This window comes from Trachemys scripta, chromosome 18, assembly GCF_013100865.1.
Source record: "Trachemys scripta elegans isolate TJP31775 chromosome 18, CAS_Tse_1.0, whole genome shotgun sequence".
NCBI lineage: Eukaryota > Metazoa > Chordata > Testudines > Emydidae > Trachemys > Trachemys scripta.
The window spans coordinates 22,515,577-22,538,621 of record NC_048315.1 but is presented as its reverse complement, the minus strand read 5'-3'; the positions used below and the strand labels follow the sequence as shown (position 1 = coordinate 22,538,621).

Below are 23,045 nucleotides of genomic sequence, written 5' to 3'. Positions count from 1 at the left end.
CTCCCCAGGTCTTCCTCTCGACCCCGACCTCATATCCCAGAACCACGGTCGTCTCCTACACCTGGACCTTCAGTCACTCCACCTAACGGCCTGGAGGATCCGTGGCTGAACCAGGCTGAACGCGCCTGTTCAGACTCGGTAAGGCGGGTGCTTTTGGAAAGTTGCAAGCCGTCGACTAGGCTTACCTACGAGGCTAAGTGGAAGAGGTTTTCTAGCTGGTGCGCTCAGCGGCAGGTGCCCCCACTCCAGGCTTCCATTCCTTGCATCTTAGACTACCTGATGTCCTTAAAGGACCAGCATCTAGCTTTTGGATCCCTTAAGGTTCACCTTGCGGCCATTTCTGCATTTCACCTGGGCGCGGCGGGGCGCTCGGTGTTTGCACACCCGGTCATGCGGCGTTTCCTCAAAGGCCTGGAGAAAATCCATCCTCTAACGAAGCCACCCATGCCTGCATGGGACCTTAACTTGGTCCTCTCCTGCCTTATGGGCCCTCCTTTCGAGCCACTGGCCACCTGCTCTCTTCTCTCTCTCTCCTGGAAGGTCGTCTTCCTAGTGGCCGTCACTTCCGCACGCCGGGTTTCCGAACTACGGGCTCTTACATGTGAGCCACCCTATATCATCTTTCATAAAACTAAAGTCCAACTAAGACCTCATCCAGCCTTTCTACCAAAAGTGGTGTCCCGCTTCCATGTGAGCCAGGATAACTTCCTACCGGGTTTCTACCCGAAATCGCATGCTGACCTACGTGAACAACGCCTCCATTCTCTTGACGTTAGAAGGGCACTCGCCTTCTATATAGACCGGACAAAGCCCTTTCGTAAAACAACCGGAATGTCGGGGGGAGAACAACGGCAGTGGAAGCATGTGACCGTGAGAAGCAGGCCAAGGAAAAGGAGGGCCTGTGAAGGGGAAATAGAACTCAGGAACAGGTTTGGGTGTTTGGATAACGAGGAGGGGGGGCAGCAGGTGCTAACTGAAGGTGGGAGGGTGAGGAGAAGAGCAGCTAGCCCAATAGAGAGAGGGGAGGAGTTGATGGAGACAGCACCAAATCTGGGCCCCGGGAGGATACAGGATGGCACAAGGGGGATTATAAGGGAAAATAGGAACAGACAGGGGTTGCGACTAGAGGGAACAGGGGATAGATTAGTAGATCGCATTGTCACCAGGCAAAGGCAGGTTTACGTGATTGGGGACTCCTTACTGAGGAGGTTAGACAGGCCTGTGACCAGGGCGGACCCAGAGAACAGAAGGGTGTGCTGTCTACCGGGCGCTAAGATACGGGATGTGGACCTGCAGTTGAAAAGGATCCTAAAAGGAGCAGATAAGAACCCCTTGATCATCCTTCACGTAGGAACAAATGACACGGCTAGGTTCTCGCTAGAGAAAATCAAGGGAGATTATGCCAGGCTGGGGAAAACGCTTAAGGAAATCGAGGCTCAGATCATCTTCAGTGGGATTCTGCCTGTTCCTAGAGAAGGGCAGCAAAGGGCTGACAGGATTGTGATGATAAATAGTTGGCTAAGGGAGTAGTGCTATAGGGAGGGCTTTGGAATGTATGGCCACTGGGAGGCTTTCGGGGACAGACAACTGTTCTCACAGGATGGACTTCACCTGAGTAGGGAAGGAAATAGACTTCTAGGAGGGAGGCTGGCTCATCTCATCAAAAGAGCTTTAAACTAGGAATTTGGGGGAGACGGTTGGGAGATGTCCAGTTAATCTCCACGCCAGATTCCAACATAGAGAAGGAGGGTAGTGAGATAAGAATAGATATAGCTACGGGGAAGGGATTGGACACAAGAAGGAGGGGGTGGGACGGATACTAGACTACTAGGCCATACTGACAGTACGGTGTCCGTACCAAATTGCATAACTAATGTGAGAGAGGCTAAACAGCATACATTAAGATGTTTATACACCAGTGCGAGAAGCGTAGGTAACAAAATGGAGGAATTGGAGCTCCTGGTCCGAGAAATGAAACCTGATATCGTAGGAATAACCGAAACGTGGTGGAACGGTAGTCATGACTGGAGTATAGGTATGGAAGGGTATATGTTGTTTAGGAACGACCGGAACAAAGGTAAAGGTGGGGGAGTAGCATTGTATGTCAATAATGAGGTAAACTGTAAAGAAATAAGTGATGGAATGGATAAGACGGAGTCTGTCTAGGCAATACTCACACTTGGTAAAAGAACTACTAGAGCCTCCCCTGGGATAGTGCTTGGGGTGTGCTATAGACCGCCGGGATCTACCCTGGATATGGACAGAGAACTATTTAATGTTTTTAGGGAAGTCAATACTAATAGGAACTGTGTAATCATGGGAGACTTTAACTTCCCGGATATAGATTGGGGAACAAATGCTAGTAACAATAATAGGGCTCATTTTCCTAGACGTGCTAGCTGATGAATTTCTTCATCAAGTAGTAGCTGAACCGACGAGGGGGGATGCCATTTTAGATTTGGTTTTGGTGAGTAGTGAGGACCTCGTTGAGGAAATGGTTGTAGGGGACAACTTTGGCTCGAGTGATCATGAGCCAAATGGATCATGAGCCGGTTTAAACTAAATGGAAGGATTAACAGAATTAAATCGGAGACTAGGGTTTACGATTTCAAAAAGGCTAACTTTAATAAATTAAGGCAACTAGTTAGGGAAATGGATTGGGCTAACATATTTATGGATCTAAAGGCGGATGGTGCCTGGGATTATTTCAAGTTGAAGTTGCAGGAGCTGTCGGAGGCCTGTATCCCGAGAAAGGGGAAACGGTTTGTAGGCAGGAGATTTAGACCGATGAGCGAGCGTCTCAAAGGGGTGATTAAGAAAAAACAAAGCGTACAAAGAGTGGAAGAGGGGAGGGATCAGCAAGGAAACCTACCTTATTGAGGTCAGAGCATGTAGAGATGGAGTGAGAAAGGCCAAAAGCTGTGTAGAGTTGGACCTTGCGAGGGGAATTAAAACCAATTGTAAGAGGTTTTATAGCCATATAAATAGGAAGAAAACAAAGAAAGAAGAAGTGGAACCGCTGAAGACTGTAGATGGAGTGGAGATTAAGGATAATCTAGGCATGGCACAATATCTAAATGAATATTTTGTATCGGTCTTTAATGAGGCTAATGAAGGTCTTAGGAATAGAAGCAGCGTGACAGAGGGGAATAAAGGAGGGGGGGGTTGACATTACCGTATCCGAGGTAGAAGCCAAACTCGAACAGCTAAACGGGACTAAATCGGGCAGACCGGATGATCTTCATCCGAGAATATTGAAGGAACTGGCGTGAGAAATTGCAAGCCCGTTAGCGATGATTTTTAATGAATCTGTACACTCGGGGGTGGTACTGTTGGACTGGAGAATAGCTAATGTGGTTCCTATTTTCAAGAAAGGGAAAAAAAGTGACCCGAGTAACTACAGGCCTGTTAGTTTAACATCTGTAGTATGCAAGTGTGACGAACTGGGACTGTTCTTGCTGGGGTGTGGGAATGCAGACAGGGGAGTGTGACTAGGATGGTCTGCATCGGAGGATGGGAGTCGGCCCGAGGGAACATACCTGAGCTTGTAACATGAGAACCCAGGAGGGGGTTGGAGGTCAGGTGACTCCGGGGCCCGGGAAACTGAACAAAGGCTGTGGGAGGGGTCGCTGAAAGCAGAGTGCTGGAAGCAGGCTGGAGAGATGGCTGGGAGGCAGAGATTGCTCTGACCCCCCAAGGGGGGTGGGCTGGCATGCCCTGGGACCCCAAGCTGGACCTAACTGAGGGGGGCCCTGTTGTCTGTGCCTGCAAGACCTGTCTTGGACTGTATTCCTGTCATCCAAATAAACCTTCTGCTTTACTGGCTGGCTGAGAGTCATGGTGAATCGCAGGAAGCCGGGGGTGCAGGGCCCTGAGTCCCCCAATACTCCGTGACAGCAAGGTCTTGGAAAAAATTTTGAAGGAGAAAGTAGTTAAAGACCTTGAGGTCAATGGCAATTGGGACAAATTACAACATGGTTTTACGAAAGGCAGATCATGCCAAACCAACCTGATCTCCTTCTTTGAGAAAGTAACAGATTTTTTAGATAAAGGAAATGCGGTGGATCTAATATATCTCAATTTCAGTAAAGCGTTTGATACGGTACCGCATGAGGAATTATTGGTTAAATTGGAAGAGATGGGAATCGATATGAAAATCCAGAGGTGGATAAGGAACTGATTAAAGGGGAGACAGCAGCAGGTCATACTGAAAGGTGAACTGTCAGATTGGACGGAGGTTACCAGTGGAGTTTCTCAAGGTTCGGTTTTGGGTCCGATTTTATTTAATCTATTTATTACTGACCTCGGAACCGAATGTAGAAGTGGGCTGATAAAGTTTGCGGATGACACAAAGTTGGGAGGTATTGCCAATTCAGAGAAGGATCGGGATATCCTGCAGGGAGACTTGGATGACCTTGTAAATTGGAGTAATAGAAATAGGATGAAATTTAATAGTGAAAAGTGTAAGGTGATGCATTTAGGGATGACTAACAAGAATTTTAGTTATAAGCTGGGGACGCATTGGTTGGAAGTAACGGAGGAGGAGAAGGACCTCAGAATCCTGGTTGATCACAGGATGACTATGAGTCGGCAATGTGACGTGGCCGTGAAAAAAGCTAAGGAGGTGCTGCTTCTGTTATACAAGGCACTGGTGAGACCTCATTTGAAATAGTGTGTGCAGTTCTGGTCTCCCATGTTTAAAAAGGATGAACTCAAACTGGAACGGGTACAGAGAAGGGCCACTAGGATGATCCGAGGAATGGAAAACCTGTCGTATGAAAGGAGACTCGAGGAGCTCGGTTTGTTTACCCTAACCAAAAGAAGGCTGAGCGGGGATATGATTGCTCTCTTTAAATATATCAGAGGGATAAATACCAGGGAGGGAGAGGAATTATTTCAGCTCAGTACTAATGTGGACACGAGAACAAATGGATATAAACTGGCCGTCGGAAAGTTTAGGCTTGAAATTAGACGACGGTTTCTAACCGTCAGAGGGGTGAAGTTCTGGAACAGCCTTCCGAGGTAAACAGGGGGGGGCGAAAGACCTCTCTGGCTTTAAGATTAAGCTTGATAAGTTTATGGAGGGAATGGTTTGATGGGATAACGTGATTTTAGTCAATAGGTCAATAACGTGCCATCGCTGGTAATTAGTATCAATGGTCAATGCGGGTCTGGCTGGAGAATCTTGCTTACATGCTCGGGGTTCTACTGATCGCCATATTTGGGGTCGGGAAGGAATTTTCCTCCAGGGTAGATTGGCAGAGGCCCTAGAGGTTTTTCGCCTTCCTCCGCAGCATGGGGTAGGGGTTGCTTGCTGGAGGATTCTCTGCGACTTTAAGTCTTTAAATCATGATCTGGGGACTTCAACAGTTGAGTAAAGGGAAAGTGGGTGGGTCAGCTTTTGTGGCCTGCATCATGCGGGAGGTCAGACTAGATGATCATAATGGTCCCTTCTGACCTTAAAGTCTATAAGTCTGAGTCTAACCCAGTTGTTTGTCGCCATTACGGAGCAGATGAAAAGTGCCCTGGTTTCCTCTCAACGAATATCTTCGTGGATCACCGGGTGCATTCATGCTTGCTATAACCTGGCAAACATCCCTCCGCCTGCTGTTATGGCTCACCCCACGAGAACTCAGGCGTCGTCAGCTGCCTTTCTGGACACTTTCCTCTCCAGGAAATCTGCAGGGCTGCCATGTAGGCCTTGGTTCATACCTTCACGTCCCACTATCCCATCGTCCGGCACTCTCGGGATGATGCAACCTTTGGCAGAGCGATCCTTCAATCTGCGGTTCCTTGACTCCGACCCCACCTCCGAGGTAAGGCTTGGGAGTCACCTAACTGGAATTGATATGAGCAATCACTCGAAGAAGAAAAAATGGTTACTTACCTTTCTGTAACTGTTGTTCTTCGAGATGTGCTGCTCATATCTATTCCATCCCCCCCCCCACCTTCCCCTTTGTCGGAGTAGCTGGCAAGAAGGAACTGAAGGGGGGTCGAGCCGGCAGGGGCTTATATAGATCGCCATTTCGGCACCACTCCAGGGGGCTCCCCAGCCGGCCCGATGGGTAGCTGCTAGGGTAAAAGTCTCCAACATCCGTGCATGCAGCGCGCGCACACACCTAACTGGAATAGATATGAGCAACACATCTCGAAGAACAACACGTACAGAAAGGTAAGTAACTGTTTTTTGTGGCAGGAAGCTCTGGGAGCTAGGGGGAGAAGTGGCGCGCTCAGGGGAGGAGGCGGAGCGGAGGCGGAGGTTAGCTGGGGCGGTGGGGCGGGGAGCTACCGGTGGGTGCAGAGCACCCACCAATTTTTCCCTGTGGGTGCTCCAGCCCCAGAGCACCCATGGAGTTGGCGCCTATGCATAAGTATCTGAATTAAAAAGAGTTTCTAGAATATTTCAAAGTCTAGTGCAGCATGCATACACAATTACAAATCAAAACCTTCTGTCAGGCACACTAGATGCTGTTTTGTATGTACAAAAGCTTACAAATAGAGAAGCATTACATTAGGACAGCGTTTCTCAAACTGGGGTCCGCGAGGGTACTCTAGGGGGTCTGCGGGCCCCGCTGATCAATTCTTCTCCCAGTACCTCCTGCATGCTGTGGAACAGCTGTTCAGCAGCATGCAGGTAGGTGCTGGGCAGGAGGGAGAGGAGCAGGAATGGGGCATGCTCGAGGGATGGGATGGAATCATGTCTGGGGCCGCTGGTCCCACTGATCAACTCCTCCCTCTTCCTCCCACTGCCTCCTGCATGCTGCGAAACATCTGTTCAGTGGCATGCAGGAGGTGCTGGGAGGGAGGGAGAGGGGTGCAAAGAGGCGGGGCAGGGGTGGAGTGGGGGTGAGGTGGGGCTTTGGAAGAAAGTGTGGATTGGGGGCTGGACCTGGGGTGAGCGAGGGGCTTGGGGGGGTCTGTGAAAATTTTGAAATCAAAATGGGGGTCCTCGGGTTGCTAAAGTTTGAGAACCACTGCATTAGGAATTAACATACATTTGTATCTACCCACTATGCAGTACAAACTATGGGCACACAATCTACTGCTACTGGTTCATTACCTACAGTGTGAGACTGATCTGGTCAACAAATTTCAATTGAAAATATAGAAAACTTATATAATTTGTGAGATACTTTGACAATTAAGAATAGAATATTGCAAAATGTTGATATTTGCCATTTTTGACACATGCTAAACAAGCAATTTCTTTTCAGAAATTATTAAGAATGGCCATATTTGGTCAGACCAATTGTCCATCTAATTCAGTATCCTGTCTTTTGACAGTGCCCAGGGCCAGATGCTGCAGAGGGAATGAACAGAACAGGGCAATTTTTCCAGTCCCAGCTTCTGGCAGTTAGAGGCTTAGGGACACCTAGAGCATGAGGTTGCAAATAAAAGCTTTTAATACATTGTGGTTTGATAACTTTGACCAAACACCACATTAAGGTGTTGAAATTAACTTCAACAGTAAAAACTGTACTTGTAGTCATGCTGCAGTATTTTTAGACCTTGGCAAAAAAATGACTTTTTCATTTTGGGTACCGTTGTTTTACCTTACCTACAGGCTTATAACACCACTTGACAACTCTACGTCATCACACCTCATCTAAACATACATAAAATAAGCTTTCAAATGATGTATGATGTAGGTGTGTGTAGGGTAGGTACATTAAACTCCAAAAATATGACTTTTTAGAGAATTGCCTTGTGCCTAAAGAGTGTCTGAGAGCTGTTTCCTGCAGCTCTTAAAGGACAGAAAGCTCCTGCTCACAGAAGAAATGCTTGTTGTCATGCTAAATATGTGAACTAGCAGCAATCAATAATCCTGGAGACTGGATATGAGATGGCAGCTTGTCTGAATTGAGGCTTTGTAAACAGTGTAATCCTGAGTTGTGCAGCTTTGCGCTCAGCTGCTTCGGAAAGTGTTCTCGCAGCTTCCTTTGTAAATGTTGCTGCTAGAATAGCAGAGAGAAACTAAGTAGTCACTATTACCAGAGCCGGCCCTAGGGTATGGCAAATCGGGGTGACCGCTCTGTGTTGTACTTAAAGTACTGCACAGGATCTTTTCAGGGGGAATAAGACAAAATGCCACATTTATTAGTAATACAGGTATTTATTAACACTGTATTATGTGCATATAATATATTACACTTACACTCACACACACGCACGCGCACACACACACTTCGTCTTGTTGTTACCAATTAGTTGCTCCCCTTAACTTCACTGGCCAGGTGAGTTAGATGGGGGAGGGGATGGAGCCGGGCTTCTGCCAATCCGGATCGATGCTCTCATGTTGACAAGACGAGACCCGGGGTCCTCTGCAAGACACCTCACTTTTATAGCAGCTTTTCTCTTATGCAAATCTATACCAGATTTAAACTCTGTCTGTGTTTATTGGTCCTTTGTGCTGCTTTCTTTTGAGTGTTGTCCCAATGCTGCAAAGAGGGTGTTTCCAAAAGAAGGTGCTTGCTTCTAACCCCCAAGGCCGTGGGTATGTCTGCTTGTCTTTAATGAGCCCGCTTGTCTTTAATGAGCCCACTTGACACGTTTAATTGTCCTTGGGTCTGGCTCCTAGCCCCTCTCCAAGGGTTGAGGTTGTCTGGAGGTGCTGCCTTCCATGCCTTGCTCATCCACACCTCATTCATTCAACAGGGCAATTGATTAAGAGTGGGGCGGGGAGAGCTCTTGTTCTACTGCTAGCAAAAAGACATTTGTCTTCTATCTTATTCTATCCTTAGGGCCTATAATATTATACCAAGGGCAATGCAAAGTTTCTAAATAAGGCTTTGATACAAAGTTCCATGAAAACAGAGGTCACACGTGGGTAGACCCACCACAAGGTTATATGAAGAGGCACAATGTAAAGTTATATGAAAATTATCAGAGATTTATTTACATCTGGGCCCTGTGCTTTGGGGGGCTCCGCGGGCCAGTGCAATTGGCTAGTGCAGTCAGTCACAGAAGTGACACATCAGTCCCAGAAATGATGCATTCGTCACTTCCGCCCCAGGCTCCGCACCCCCCTACAGACAGCCCTAACTATTACGTTACTTACTGTGCCTTATCACCAAAGCAGTCTTTGAGCAAAAGGCACATAGTCACACAGTTTTCTAGAGCACTGAAAGAACATTAAAATTGCAAAGTCAAGCACTCAAAAATTAGCAAATAGGATGAACCATGTAGGTGTCAATATGATGTGACGTGATGGACTTTTTTTTTTCAGTTTGCTTTTTTAAAAACCTAGGAAATTACACACAAACTACATTAAAGGAACAGTAAGGTTGCAAAGGCAAGCACATAAAAGTTAGGAAATGCCAGAGTTAAGTGTGCTTTGTGCATCTATATGCAACCTTAACTCTTGATATTTCCTAACTTTGGGGTATGTGACATTGCAAACGAAATTGTTTTTAATGTAGTTCTTTGTGTGTAATTTCCTAGGTTTTTTTTTTTAAACAGCAACGTGAAAAAAACAAATTCCATCATGTGGCATCAGACTGGCACCTATGTGGTCCATTAGCAGGATTTAAACCTTTACAGCTGCCATCTCAACCTCTGCCACTTGAGCTAGTAAGTGACTGATAGTGGTGGTAGGCTCTATGGACCAGCAGTAAAAGGATATGGGACTCTTTGCCAGTGGGTTTCACAGATATTTGCTGATAGCAGAGGAATGGTTGGCAACTATAGTTTCAGTGAGTCCTATTAAAAATTAGGGTGGGTTCAATTTGCTCCATTTTATGTAAAAATAGCAAGATCCTAAGGATGCTGGCAATATACAACCCTTAGACCCACAGTGCTTGCAGCTAAAGTTGGGATTTTATGTGAAGCTATAGAGTTAGTACACTGTTTGAAAGAAGTGACAATACTGTGTTTATTGACCAAAAAAGATGATACAGCCTGGTAAAAAATGTCCCTACTTCCATGCTCAGAGGACTCTACTTGTCAGTGTAACAGTGAGACTGTTTAATTTCCTCATGAGCTGAAATAGAAGGTAAGAGAACAGCACCTCGATAACTGCTGTAGAATTTAATTATGCGAACCTTGCTCTGTCTGTGAAATGTGATCTCAGTAAGCAGTCTGAACAAGCCCTAAAACTTGACAAATGATTTTAGTGTATGATGGGGAGGTATAAAACTGGTCACAGGTATCAGAACAACACATCACTAGCAGGACCCTGGACTAGATGGGATCTATTAGCAGGAAGCGATGGATTGCCAGTGGTATATTCCTAGGTGTGTGACAGCTTTTGTCCCCAGCCACCACATGGTCAAAGTGCCCTGGGTGGTCCCCTGAGCAGACACATTGAAACGCTGCTGTGGCTGCCCTGCTCACCGACTCGGGGAAGGAAGCACGTTGTTGGAAATGGGTCGCTCTGAGTCGACTGCAGCTGACAGTTGCTGGGCTATAGGGCCCCTCTGTTGGAGAAGGGTGCCCTGCCCAGGAGAAACCGCTCCGCTTTCGGCTGGAGGCTGCCGAGTGTCTACCTGGGCGCTAGGAGACGGGCCCGGCCTGCCCTGCCGGGGAAGGGCTGGCTGCCATGCAGGGCTCCGTGCCCCACAGCAGGGGACAGGCTGGGTATGCGACAGCCGCTGGCCTGGCCCCTTGGGGGAGCAGGTGCCACCCAGCCCAGGCTGGGTCACTTCAGAGCAGCCACCAGCCCCTTGCCCTCCTGCTGGGGTAGGAGCTCTGTGGGGCGATGACCTCTGACCTTTCAACCCTCAGCAGTATCTCTACCTTGTCCGCCGCGGGGAGGGGGGCACGTCCCTCACCGCGATTTGCCCCGGAGCGATTTTCCGTCACGCAAAACGGGGGCATCGCGGCCGTTTTCGCGCCTCCGCCCTACACGCGTAGGCTCCAGGGGGGCGGGGCGGGGCGGGGGCGGAGCTGCGCATGTGCACGGGGTAACAGTGCTCTTCCCTCACGCTCCCTTCCCCCGGGCGGAGCGGGCGCGCTGACGCATTACGCGCGGGGTGTGGGTGGGTCAGGCCGCGCGCATGCGCGGGGGGCGGGTCGTGGTGGTGGTGCTGCGGAGCCGGGGTTGCCGGGGCTGCGGACGCCATGTCGGGCCGCTCGGTGCGAGCTGAAACCCGCAGCCGCGCCAAAGATGACATCAAAAAAGTGATGGCGGCTATCGAGCGCGTCCGCAAATGGTGAGAGGCGGGGTCAGGGGGGGCGGGGCCTCGAAGTGTGGGGCCAATCACCGTGCCTCATCGGCTTCGGTGGTGGGACTCCGATGGCGAATAGCCAATCAAAGCGCCCGAGAGCCAGCGGGCGGGGCCAGCGGGGGGAACATCCAATTACCTCTCCTTACGGTTTGAGAGGGCGGGGAACACGAAGAACAGCCCAATTGGCAGGGGCTACGCCCAATCACAGCTGCCTCCAGGCTTGCTCCTCTTAGGAGCATATAGATGGACATGCTCCGCGGTCAATCAGGGCCCGCGGGCTGAGAAGGCGGGCTCTTCTGTTACCATGGCCCCCGGGTGGCCCGCCCACGCTGACCCAAATTGTCCCGCGTTACGCAGGGTTATTGGCAGGGAGGGCCCTGCCCTACGCTGAGCTCCGTCTGAGTCTGCCGCGCTGCGGCGTCTTCGGAGCCGGGTAGGGGCGGCAGCAATGGGCCGGGAGTGGCCGTCTCCCGGGACGCTGAGCCCAGGTCGCAGGCTGGGCTCTGCTCGGAGCGGGCCTCGGCCCGGCCGCTGGCTTCGTACCTGGCAAGCCGCTCCCCTCGCCGCCGTTTCCTCGCTGGGGTCACGGTGCTCACCGCGGGTTGGGAAGCTGCAGGTGCGTGGTGCTCCCGTCTCTTGGGCATCGCCGCTTGTTGTGGCCGGGACGGGCCCGGTGCCTGGGCTCGGGGGTCGTGGCTGGCATGGGAACGTGATGGGTGGGAGGGACCTGCCCCAGTGTAGCTGCTGCCCTGGAGTCAGACCCCCTGCTCGAGCCCCCCACAGTGCAGCTCACAAGACTGAGTCAGTTACAGGTTTGACCCCCTCCCTCTAGCTGACCGGAACCCGTCAGGGCCTGTACCTGCAGAAGTCACACCGGTGAATCCTAAATCGGTTGAAGAACTAGTTCATTCTACTTCTGCTGTTTAGCCAAAGCGCTGGGCGATGGTAGGGGCTGCAGCTGTTTTCAGGAAAGGCAGTCCCAAAACAGAGCTGTACAGAAGCAGCAACAACCTCTCCCCAGGGGGCTGGGAGAGGGGTAGTGTAGAGGTCCCCCTTCTCCTGTCCTTACAGCAGTTAAGACTCTGGGGGAGAGTAGCAGAGGTCATTACACAAGGTAGAGCTCTTGAGAAGGGACTAGAGCTGGGCAAATAACTGTCTTTTCAGTTCACTGGCAATTCCAAATGTCAGAAACTAAACATTTTGTTCCAGTTTTGGGGTATTTTAAACTGGTTTTTTTTTTTTAAGTATGTGGAAAGGCAGAGTCACCTCCCTTATACTCGATAGCCCAGTGATTATGGCACTCAGCTGGGATGCAGGAGATATGGGTTCAAGTTCCTGCTTCAAAGTAGGGATTTTCCCCTGAGTGTCTCATATCCCTAACCACCAGGCTATGGGATATTCTGGAGTGGGTGTCTGTCAGTCTCTCTTGTTGAAGCTGTTCCACTGTGGCTAAATAGTTAGTCATTGGAGCAGAGACTGAAAGGTGGGAGTGCCACCAGGCTAGGGTGTTACTCTCCCTATACTTGCTCTGGCACAATGACTATTTGAATATTTTATAAAAAGTGAAACTGCTTCTGCAGGAGAGCCTCCCACCCCCCTCCCCAGTACCTAATGGCTTGAAGACAGTCCCCTTAGATGGGGGAGGCCCTAGTTCAAGTCCTTGCTTTGGAGCCTATGGTAAGGATTCAAACATGGGTCTCCCGTATCTCAGGTGAGTGCCCTAACCACTGGGCTACTGGATGTAATAAGAGGGGGCATCACTTCCTTTGTTTTGGGAATGGTACTCAAGGCCCCTGATTATCCCACCATCCCAAACTGCCTCCCACCCTCTGCGAAGTGCTGAAAGCCCCATCCACACCTGCCAAAACCTCCAGCTTCCTCCACCTTGACAACTTTAGGAAGCAGTTGTTCATTGTCAACACACAAATCTGCAGCATATTGAAAATGGAGTAATACACTCAATTTAATGTCCAAATGAATAGCACAGGTTACTGCATTATTATTTCAGTAGCACCCACAATGTGTTAAATGCTGTTCTAATACAAAATACCACCTCCTGCTCCAAAGAGCTTACAGTATTGATTGATAAACTCACAGTTGTGTCAGAGAGAGAAGTCACAGGTAACTTTCAGACTGATGGAGGGGGCTTCCCCTAGTCAAAGTTCCCCTGAGCCAAGAGCTCAGCAGGCTGACAGTTAAGGCACATCAGTTTCATAGCCAGTGGTTTAATGTGGCCAGCACCACGTCCAGGTGCCTTCGAGTGCCCTAACCCAGTGGATCAGGCACACATTTTGCAGTTGGGTGAACGGAAGGTTGACTTTCAGTTTGAGATCAAGCAAAACTGAAACCTGTAGCAGCAGTTAAAACCCATGGAAATGGAAGGCCAGGATGGCCAAGTTTTCATGGTTTTCTTTACAATCCCAAGGGCCCACGGACCACTGTAAATCAACTCCTGCTCTGAGTGAAGCATCTGCAGAATGTCTAATTCTCCCGTCCCCAGTCAACCACTACTTTCCAACCCTTGTTTCAGCAAGGAGGGATTGATTCCCTCACTGCAAACAAGCTCTGCAGGCAGAGTGCAGAATTTGACACCACTGCACCTTGGCCCTGGTGATGTGAAGGTGAGAAGTGCCAGTATAAAAACTGGGAAAGAGAGAGAGCCATGCTGAGCATCTGAGTGAGCAGAGACCCCCTCTCTTTTCCAGCCAAGTCAGTGGGCTAGGAAAGCCCTGCTCTGGAGATTATGGGGAAAAGGCCCATTCTATGGGGACATTCTAGATAATGTTCCCACAACCCCTGATTCCAGAGGAGGGTTTGTATTCCTAGCCCTCAGTGGTCCCCTAGGGCACTGGAGTTCACACCTTTGCTGTTGCTATTGCTTTTCTGGAGAGTTTTGTGGTGAAATTGTGTCCGTTTCACTCCGTTTCTCATCCTGCCTAGGCAAGTGTATGCAGAAGTAGCAGCACAGGCATGATCCTGAACTGAATTTAATGGCTGTGTCCTGAGTAACTGCCAAGACTCCTCGGTTGTGTGGTTGGGAGAGGTGGTTGGCTCTGTTGGTTGTAACCTGTCTCCTGCTTGGTGGTAGGGAGAAGAAGTGGGTGACGGTGGGAGACACGTCCCTTCGGATATTCAAGTGGGTGCCTGTAGCAGACAGTAAGGAGGTAAGTGCTGGGTCTGCTGTAAGGAATGCTCTTAAGGATTGTGTGTGCTGGTTGGAGAGGAGCAGGCCACGCCTCACTGCTGAAGGGGATGGACTCTAGTTCTGCCCTTCAGAATGTCATCCCAGCTCCCACCAGGAAGGTCTGGTCTTGGGGATCTCCTCTGCATGGCTCAAACCCGTGGGGCTCCCAGAAAAACAAACAAAGGTCGTAGTTTCCCCTGGCTGCCCCTCGCTAGTCAGAGAACAGTGAACAAATTATCACTTTTTGGGGGGGGGGGGGGTTGCTGGGACAGGGATAGCTCAGGGGTTTGAGCATTGGCCTGTTAAACCCAGGGTTGTGAATTCAATCCTTGAGGGGGCCATTTAGGGGTCTGGGGATTGGTCCTGCTTTGAGCAGGAGGTTGGACTAGATGACCTCCTGAGGTCCCTTCCAATCCTGATATTCTATGATTCTATGACGGGCTGGAGCTGATGGTCTTTGGCCAGTGTGCTCATTGGGAAATCCCCAGAGAGGATCTGGAAGGCAAAACCTTCCTTTTACAATGGACTTCAGACTCGGGGGTAGGCCCAGCAATCCACACAGCATCTGTAATGTGACTTAGCCCTATTTGCTGCACTTGTGGCCTGGGCAGGTACAGTGTCCATAGGCGAATGCCCCTCTGGCTCTGTGCTGTTGCTGCTGCCTGGGAAGGGCAGTGTTCCTTAAAGGCCTACTGCCTCTCTCCCCTCTGCTTGCTGAGTGTGACTCTGTTAATCCCATGTTCTCTCTCTTCAAGAAAGAGAAGTCCAAAACAGGTAGCAGTGCTGCTCGAGAACCCAATGGCTTCCCAGCTGACTCATCTGCCAACTCCTCCCTCCTCCTGGAGTTCCAGGGTGAGTCTGCCTACCCCCAGAACACAGGCTGGCAGGGGGAGGGCACTGCTACCATTCACATCAAGAGGACTTTGTAAATATTGAGGTGTCATTAGTATGAATGTCTTGCATATCCCCCCAGGAGCAATGAAGATTTCCACAAGGGATGTTGTTCTGACACATAAGAACGGACATATTGTGTCAGACCAATGGTTCATCTAGCATAGTATCCTGTCTTCCGACAGTGGCCAATGCCTGGTGCCCCAGAGAGAATGAACAGAACAAGCAATTATTGAGTGATCCATCCTGTCATCCACTCCCAGCTTCTGGCAGTTGGAAGTAGGGTGACCAGATCGCAAGAGTGAAATATCAGGACACGTTGGGCAAGCAGGGCTGGGGGAGGGGAGAGGACGACAATGACAGACACAAGTGCACAGAGCCATGAGAGGGGGGGCCCTAGGAAGCTGCGAGAGGGGGCCCTAGGAAGCTGCGAGAGGGGGCCCTAGGAAGCTGCAAGAGGGGTTGTAACGGCCCCCTGCTGCAGCCCGCACCACAAGCCACAGGGCCAGGACACCTATTGAATTCAATGAGAATTTTGCATGTGAATTGATGTACCTAGTTCTGAGATTATAAAGCCAGAAGGGATCCGGTGATCACACGGTCTCACCGCCTGTATAGCACAGACATAGAACTTTCCCAAAATAATTCCTAGAGGATAGCTTTAGAAAAAGCTTTTAGAAAAACACCATAACCCTTAGTATATTGTTAATCATTAATCACTCTCACCATTGAAAAGGTATGCCTTATATCCAGTCTGAATTTGTCTAGCTGCAACTTCCAACCGTTGGCTCATGCTCTACCTTTCTCTGCTAGACTGAAGTGCCCATTATTAACTATTTGTTCCCCATGTAGATACTTACAGTCTATAACCAAGTCACTTCTTAACCTTCTTTTTATTAAGCTAAATAGATTGAGGTCCTTGAGTCGATCACTATGAGGCATGTTTTATAATCCTTTAATCAGTCTTGTGACTCTTCTCTGAACACTCTCCAATTTATCAATATCCTTCTTAAATTGTGCACACCAGAACTGGACACAGTATTCCAGCAGTGGTTGCACCAGTGCCAAATACAGAGATAAAATAACCTCTCTACTCCTGCTTGAGATTCCGATATTTAGGCATCTGGTCACCCTATTTCTGTATGCATTTCCCCAGGTTTTTTTTGTAAAAATCAAAACTGAACTGCCCCAGAAATTCTGGCATGTGGAATCATCGTGAAACTCGCATGAACCTTTAGATCCACTGCACAGACTTCTGCCACTTGAGCTAATGGAGTAAGTGATGGCAGCGGCAGTAGGTTGTCATCCTATATGTGATAGATCAGCTCTATATGGGAATGAGACACTTTTTTTGCCACTCGGTTTCACAGATATCTGCTGACAGAAGAGGAACTGTGAAACTCAGGAATCCTGGGTCTGTTCCAGACTCCTGAATGGAGTGGTCTCTAGTAGTCAAAGACCCTTCTTCCCCGTCCCCTCCCATCTATGTCTATCCTATTGCTGTCTAACCCGTCCCAGCTCCTCATCTGATTTCAACTGCCCCCCACTATCGCTCTGGATTCCTTGTCCCAGTTTCCTGGTCCTGTCTCACTCTCCTCTCTCCCCACCCCCATCCCTCAGATGGGATGTTCGTTCCAGACTGGCAAAATTATAAGGCTTCCCAACATTTCAACACTTCCCATTCTGAATTTTCGGTTGCTTATCTATAGGTTAGCTCTGCCTACAACAAAGTATATTCAGAACCTCTGATTAAAGGAATTATAAGTGTAGTAACCTCCATCATAGCTAGTCACCAAAGATTGAACCCGAGCCATCCAGACTTAGAAGCATGAGCTTCTACTACTTGAGTTCAAGATATAACTCCCTTAGCTGGTAGCTATAGAGTTATCCTCTAAAAATCCACCAGAGGAGGGCACAAAACATATGTTGGACAGTGAATTACAAAAGTGCCAAATATTATTATTAGACCTGCAATACTTTTCACAATGAACATCAGCGGGGGATAAATTGGGAGTTTAAGAATATTTGGAAAACAATTTTAGAATAACATTCAGTGACGTGGTTCAAAAGAAAAAAAAACTGTTAAAACTCATAACTTAGCAATATTCAGTGTTTGAAAAAAAACAACTTTTAGGAGCTTTGGAAGAATGTTGAAACAGGAAGATGTTCTGCTTAGTTACCACTTGGGCAAGCCGGCGTGCTATGTAATACTTGCAAGATTTCACTGTAATGTTTTACAGTATATAGCAGCGCAATGCTGATTCCATTGATATTGTTGAGCAATTCATGCTGATTTTATTTATTTCAGCCCACAGCTTAATAGTTTTCAATACTATAGATCACAATTTTCAGCTCAGTTGGTCTGAACATGCAGAGCTTTAAAACTGCTATGCTCTAAACTGTATATTAACTACAATTTTATAAACCTGTATGTCAGAGAACTGTGTGCCACTACTACTAAACAGTGTGGCACAAGGCTATTCAGAGTGAATCACAGAAATGTAGGACTGGAAGGGACATCAACAGGTCATCTAGTCAAACCCCTGCACTGAGGCAGGAGTGAGTAATAACAACACTAGATCATCCTTGACAGGTGTTTGTCTAACCTCTTAAAAAACTCCAATGACTGCTATTCCATAACCTCTCTAAGTACTTTGTCCAGTGCTTAACTACCTTTATAGTTAGGAAGTTTTTCCTAATGTCTAACCTAAATCTCCCTTGCTACAATTTAAGCCCATTGCTTCTTTTTCCTGCGTGTCCTGAGGGTGAGTCCAGGCAGTGGGATTCGGGGGAGGGAGGTCGAGGAAGTCGGTGGATGTCTGGGGATGGACCAGGGGAAGCAGGGTGGAGGAACTGAGGGGGGACAGGACTGGGACTGGGGGAGTCAGGGGGGCTGAGGGAGATGGGACAGGGCTGGGATGGGGGGAGCAGGGTAGGGGCTGAGGGGCGCATGAATGGGACAGGGTAGAGAGCTGTGTAGAGTGGGGCGGGGCGGGGGAGACAATAGGGCTGGGCTGGGGAGGGTTGGGGGATTTGGGAGAGGGACAGGGTCTGGAGGGGATGAGACAGAGGGGAGCAGGATTGGAATGGGGGGAAGTTGACGGGGTGGGACAGCAGGGGGAGCGATGGGGTGGGATGACAGGAGAGGCTGAAGAAGAGATTTGGGGTGGGGCAGGGACTGAGGGCAGTGGGTTTGGGGTGGGAGGTACAGGGGGGACTGCGGGGGAGGCTGAGGGAACAGGGTCAGGGCGGGGGCTGAGGGCAGTGGGTTGGGTCTACACTGGCACCTCTCAGCATTGCTGTGCCGGGTGGCAGACCTGCGCCAGCGCTACCCTAGCAATGGAAGAGTCCTCAGTGGAAATGCAGACTTCATGACACAGACCCTCCTCTTCACTTCAAACCTGGTGCTGCTCTAGTCAGTTGCTAGGCTCTTTCAAACCCATGCAGGGTATCTGGCTCTTTTTCAGTTCTTAGGTTAAGAAAAGCCTCTGCATTTTGTGAGAGCTTCAGCATTCACATTCCTACTTCACAAACTGTCTGCCTGACACATTGCTCCCAGAGCATTCATCTTTATTCATTATCGGCAGGCCCATCAGATTAACGAGCAACATAGGGGGAAGCAACACAATGGTGTCAAGGATTTTTAATTTTTCAAACCTATTTGGCCTCAACAGGGATAACAGCAAATCTGGAAAGAGCAGATGGGTGTCAGGATGGGTTTTGGTATTCATTTATTTATTTTTTTAATTGAAAATGTTTGGGTCTGAGCAAAGGCTGCAAACTTCCCTTTGGAAACCTCTGCTGATCTTTTGCCCCAGGGGCTAACGATAGCCTGGAATCCGGGACAGATTTCCATATCCATGCAGGGTGAGATGATGGGGGGAGGGGAGGGACTGTGGGGGAGGCTGTTGGAACCGGGGCAGGGACTGAGGGCAGTGGATTGAGGGTGGGGGGCACAAGGGGGACACTGCAGGAGAGGCTGAGGGAACAGGGTCAGGGTGGGGGCTGAGAGCAGTGAGTTGGGTGAGATGATGGGGGGAGGGGAGGGACTGTGGGGGAGGCAGAGGGAACAGGGTCGGGGTGGGGGCTGAGGGCAGTGGATTGAGGGTGGGAGGCACGGGGGACTGCGGGGGAGGCTGAGGGAACAGGGTCAGGGTGGGGGGCTCAGGGCAGTGGGTCTGAAGGGAGCCCTCCTGCAGAGGGACCTGCCAGGGGGGCCAGCTGAGCCCAGCAGTGCTTACCTGGAGTGGCTCCCAGGAAGCAGGCAGGTCCCTCCCAGTCCCTCTGGCCCTTTCCTAGGGTCGGGTCGAGGGGAGGGGGGCTCTCTGCCCAGCGACTGCTGCCTGCTGCCGGAGTCTACAGGTCCCGCCCCGCTGCAGCACACAGCAGAGCGAGACCTCCTCGCTGCCTCTCTGTGTGCTGGGGCAGGGCTGTGCTCTGCAGGCTCCTGCCGGCCAGGCGGGGGGCCCCGTGTGCTGGCGCCCCCGCGCCGGGAGCTCAGCTGCGCGCTGCCCCAGGGCCCAGGGAAGGAAGGTGAGTGGCACCGGTGGTGCCTGCTTGCCGCGCTCTCCCTCATATAGGGTGACCAGACGTCCCGACCAATGTAAGGTCGGGACGCGGGACAAGTCCCCTAAAATCGGGACTGTCCCGATAATATCGGGATGTCTGGTCACCCTAGTTAGAAGCTAGGAACACACAGAGCATGGGCTTGAATACCTGCCTATCCTGCTCCGACTCCCTTCTCTCCAGTGTCTGCTGTGGGGAGAGGCTGTTAGCGGCGTGCAGCCAGCACACCCTGCCCTACACCGCTCCCTGCAGCGACTGGCACAGGGATCTCCTGCACTGTTATGATGAAGCCCTTCAGGGTATGTCCCACTTTAGGACAGTGGCTCGCAAACGTTTTACCGAAACGCCCCGCCAGCTGCATTTTGTCTTTTTTAGCGATCCACCCAGGGTCCAAATTCATGGGCGGGGGTGTGCAAAATCATAGGTCAGCCTCATCCTCCTCCGCTGCTTTCTCTGTCCTCGCCCCGCCAAGGGGGCACCGACCCCCCGCAGCTGCAGGTGTGGCCAGGCCAAACATGAGCAAGTAGTGCTGTGACCCCATGAGCCAGGTTGCAATACCCAGAGCATGGAGCTGTGCCCAGCCCCACAGGACATGAGCCATTGTTGCAGGATGAGTGTGGGGCAGGCTTGCTCTCAACCCCTGCCCCTTCAGGGCCTCTCCTTGGAAAGGCTGCTGTAGGAATCCTAGGAGCAGGGAGGGTAGTCCTGGGGCTTCCAGGTAGCCTTTGCGTCTCACAGAAGGGGTTGCAGGCAGGAAGGGGGACTGTGCCCAGAGGCATGTGTCCTTCAGCTCATCTGGGTGGAGACCAATGGAGGCAGCACCAGTATTTTACCCCAGAGTCTGTGGTGGATCCAGGATGGATTTTAATATTAAGGCTTGCCTTGCTCCTTGGTATTCAGCCATAAAGGCTTTAGGAGCAATGGAGGTCTCAGCCCCAGGGATTAGGAGCACTCTGTGATGAAAGGATTTGGGGAAGAGATGTGCTTTGGCATTTCCCTACCCCTCCAGTTCTATTAAAGGCAATTCCAAGGTCTCCGGAGCTCATAAGCTGCTGAGAACTCTGTCCTCTCTGCGCCTCTGTAGGCAGAGTGGAAAGGCCTCAGCATCCCATGGCCATGCACACTCTGGGGTTGGCTGCCTGCCGAGGGGAGGTGTACAGGAGACTTGGCCAGCCTGAGGCCACCTGGCCTGTATTCCCTGATGTGCTTTGTTACTATACCTGGTAGAGCAGGGGTCCCAGATGGGAGTCTGGGGGTCCAGCCAGTCACTTCACGGTGATGTCAGACGGTGGGACAGGAACCAGTACAGCCTGTGAACTGCTACTGAACAGCTTTGTGTCCCATTCCCACGTCAGGTGCTCTTTGCTCAGCAAACACCCAGGACCCCTCCTCTGCCTGCTCTCTCTTCCCATGCTTGGGCCTTTCCTTCTCTCGAAGGAGTGGTATCCTGGGGATTGACCATATAACTAACCCTGGAAATCCAGGGCAGCCTAGCATACACGGCTTGGGAACTCCATAGGGAGAGGTGGGTGCAGAGCTCTCCTGCTGGCATGGGAATCCTCCCTGCTCCCTTGGGCCGTTCTCTATGGGTGCCATCTTTCAGTGCTGCCCCCTGCTGGTCTTCTTGTGCTACTACAGCTGTGAGCCATGCATCCCCCCTAACATGCTGCTGGTTTTTCAGATGAGACCAGTAACCAGAGCTCCTTGTCGGATGTTTACCAGCTCAAGGTTGACAGCAGCCCAAACTCGAGCCCCAGCCCCCAACAGAGCGAGTCAATGAGTCCTGCACATACGTCTGACTTCCGCACGGATGATTCGCAGCCACCTACACTGGGGCAGGAGACCCTGGAAGGTATGATGCAGCCAGCTGCACTGGGAGAGGAGATGCTTGGGGGGGGGAACCTAAGGAAGGTGCAGTTCAGCCAGCCGTTCTGGGCCTGGTGAGCCCTGGGAGAAGCACAGTGCAGCTGCCCATGATGGGCCGGGTGAGTTTCTGCTCCTTGCCCCGGCAGGGCATTTGCTGCCATGTTCCTGTGCAGGAAGCATGGCTGGGTTGGCTGTTTTCAGCTATGTTAATGCTGCTGCATGTCCAACATGGTGTTGGCTTTTCCTAGGCCTCTCTATGGTGCAAGGGCAGCAGAGACCTGAATGCCGTCTAGGCACGGTGCTCCCCACTGAGTCCTGGGAGTATGTTGTGTCTGCAGGCAAGGGGGCAGTAGCTGGCTAGCTCACTCGGTGAGGCCAGGCAGAGCTCTTGCTGCTAACAGCAGGCTCACGGAGCCAGCACATCCATAATCCTCTCCGTTCCCTTCCAGAGCCCTGCCTACCTTCCTCAGAAGTTGCAGATGAGCCTCCCACTCTCACGAAAGAGGAGCCTGTCCCTCTTGAGACTCAGGTAAGGGGAAGGGGAACCAAAGCCTTCTCTACATATGTACAGGCTCAAACTCCACCCTTCATCCCTCTGGTGTGTTGACTCTGAAACCTAACAATGGCACATGATGTGTCAGCATTATGAACTGTTTCACTGCTGCCCATTTGAGCAGAAGCATCCAGCTAATATACTTTCCCCACAGACTTGGGCTGCCCTCTGCCCAGCTTCCGCAACCATTTCGGTGCTGCAGTTTTGAGCTGTGAGTGCCAAAATCGATAGTGCCTGGAAAACTGAAAATGCGGGGACAGCCTGAAAGAATCACAGTAAATATCCCGGGTCACTGCCCTGAGCCTGTTGTTCTCATCAGGTGTAGTTCATTAAAATGCTCCCTGTGTCAGGTCATTGGAGCTGCCCTAACCAGAGGCCTGGCCTCAGAAGTGTGAGCATTTGCCGTGGAGTGCCCTGGGTCTTGAACCCAGGCATAGCACTGCTGGGAGCAAGCCCGTGCTGTTGGTGCCACTAGTGGCCCAGGCAGGATGCTATGGGCCGCTGAGCCTCATGGTCGGACTGTAGCCTCTGCCCTTCCCTTTAGTGCTGTTGGCTCCCTGTGAGCAGAGATCCCAGGGCTGTGGCAGAGTTGTGCGCAGAGCTGGGAGCTGCATCCCGCATCACCCGTGACCTCTGCTCTCCTGCTGTTCCAGGAAACTGAAGAGGAGGATTCTGGGGCGCCGCCTCTGAAGAGATTTTGTGCTGATCAGAATTCTGTGTGCCACACGGTCTCGGAGAGCTAGGGATGGGCCCCTCCCTCCAGCCCCCCACAGAGCCCGCTTGCCCTCCCCAGGGACGGGCCCCTCCCTCCAGCTCCCCG

General features: G+C 50.8%; 1 protein-coding gene across 2 annotated transcripts; it reads left to right on the top strand.

The window, feature by feature from the left end:
- Positions 1–10,931: 10,931 nt before the first annotated feature.
- BCL7B (BAF chromatin remodeling complex subunit BCL7B) lies at positions 10,932–23,039 on the top strand. 2 transcript variants are annotated; one of them, XM_034752433.1, is made up of 6 exons: positions 10,932–11,150; positions 14,254–14,329; positions 15,105–15,201; positions 21,488–21,658; positions 22,122–22,201; positions 22,380–22,763. In XM_034752433.1, exons 1-6 carry the CDS (start codon positions 11,059–11,061, stop codon positions 22,431–22,433), a joined length of 570 nt encoding a protein of 189 aa, XP_034608324.1. In that variant the 5' UTR covers positions 10,932–11,058; the 3' UTR covers positions 22,434–22,763. The 2 variants fall into 2 exon arrangements, with proteins under 2 accessions (XP_034608324.1, XP_034608323.1); XM_034752432.1 differs by lacking the exon at positions 22,380–22,763 and adding an exon at positions 22,879–23,039 and having other exon boundaries at positions 10,938–11,150.
- The last annotated feature ends 6 nt before the right edge of the window (positions 23,040–23,045 follow it).

Excerpts from the sequence above, each read along its gene's own strand:
- BCL7B (XM_034752432.1), top strand. The coding sequence starts at position 11,059 with ATGTCGGGCCGCTCGGTGCGAGCTGAAACCCGCAGCCGCGCCAAAGAT. Across the intron at positions 15,202-21,487 it reads CCTCCTCCTGGAGTTCCAGG|ATGAGACCAGTAACCAGAGC; the intron begins GTGAGTCTGCCT and ends CTGGTTTTTCAG. Across the intron at positions 21,659-22,121 it reads GGGGCAGGAGACCCTGGAAG|AGCCCTGCCTACCTTCCTCA; the intron begins GTATGATGCAGC and ends GTTCCCTTCCAG.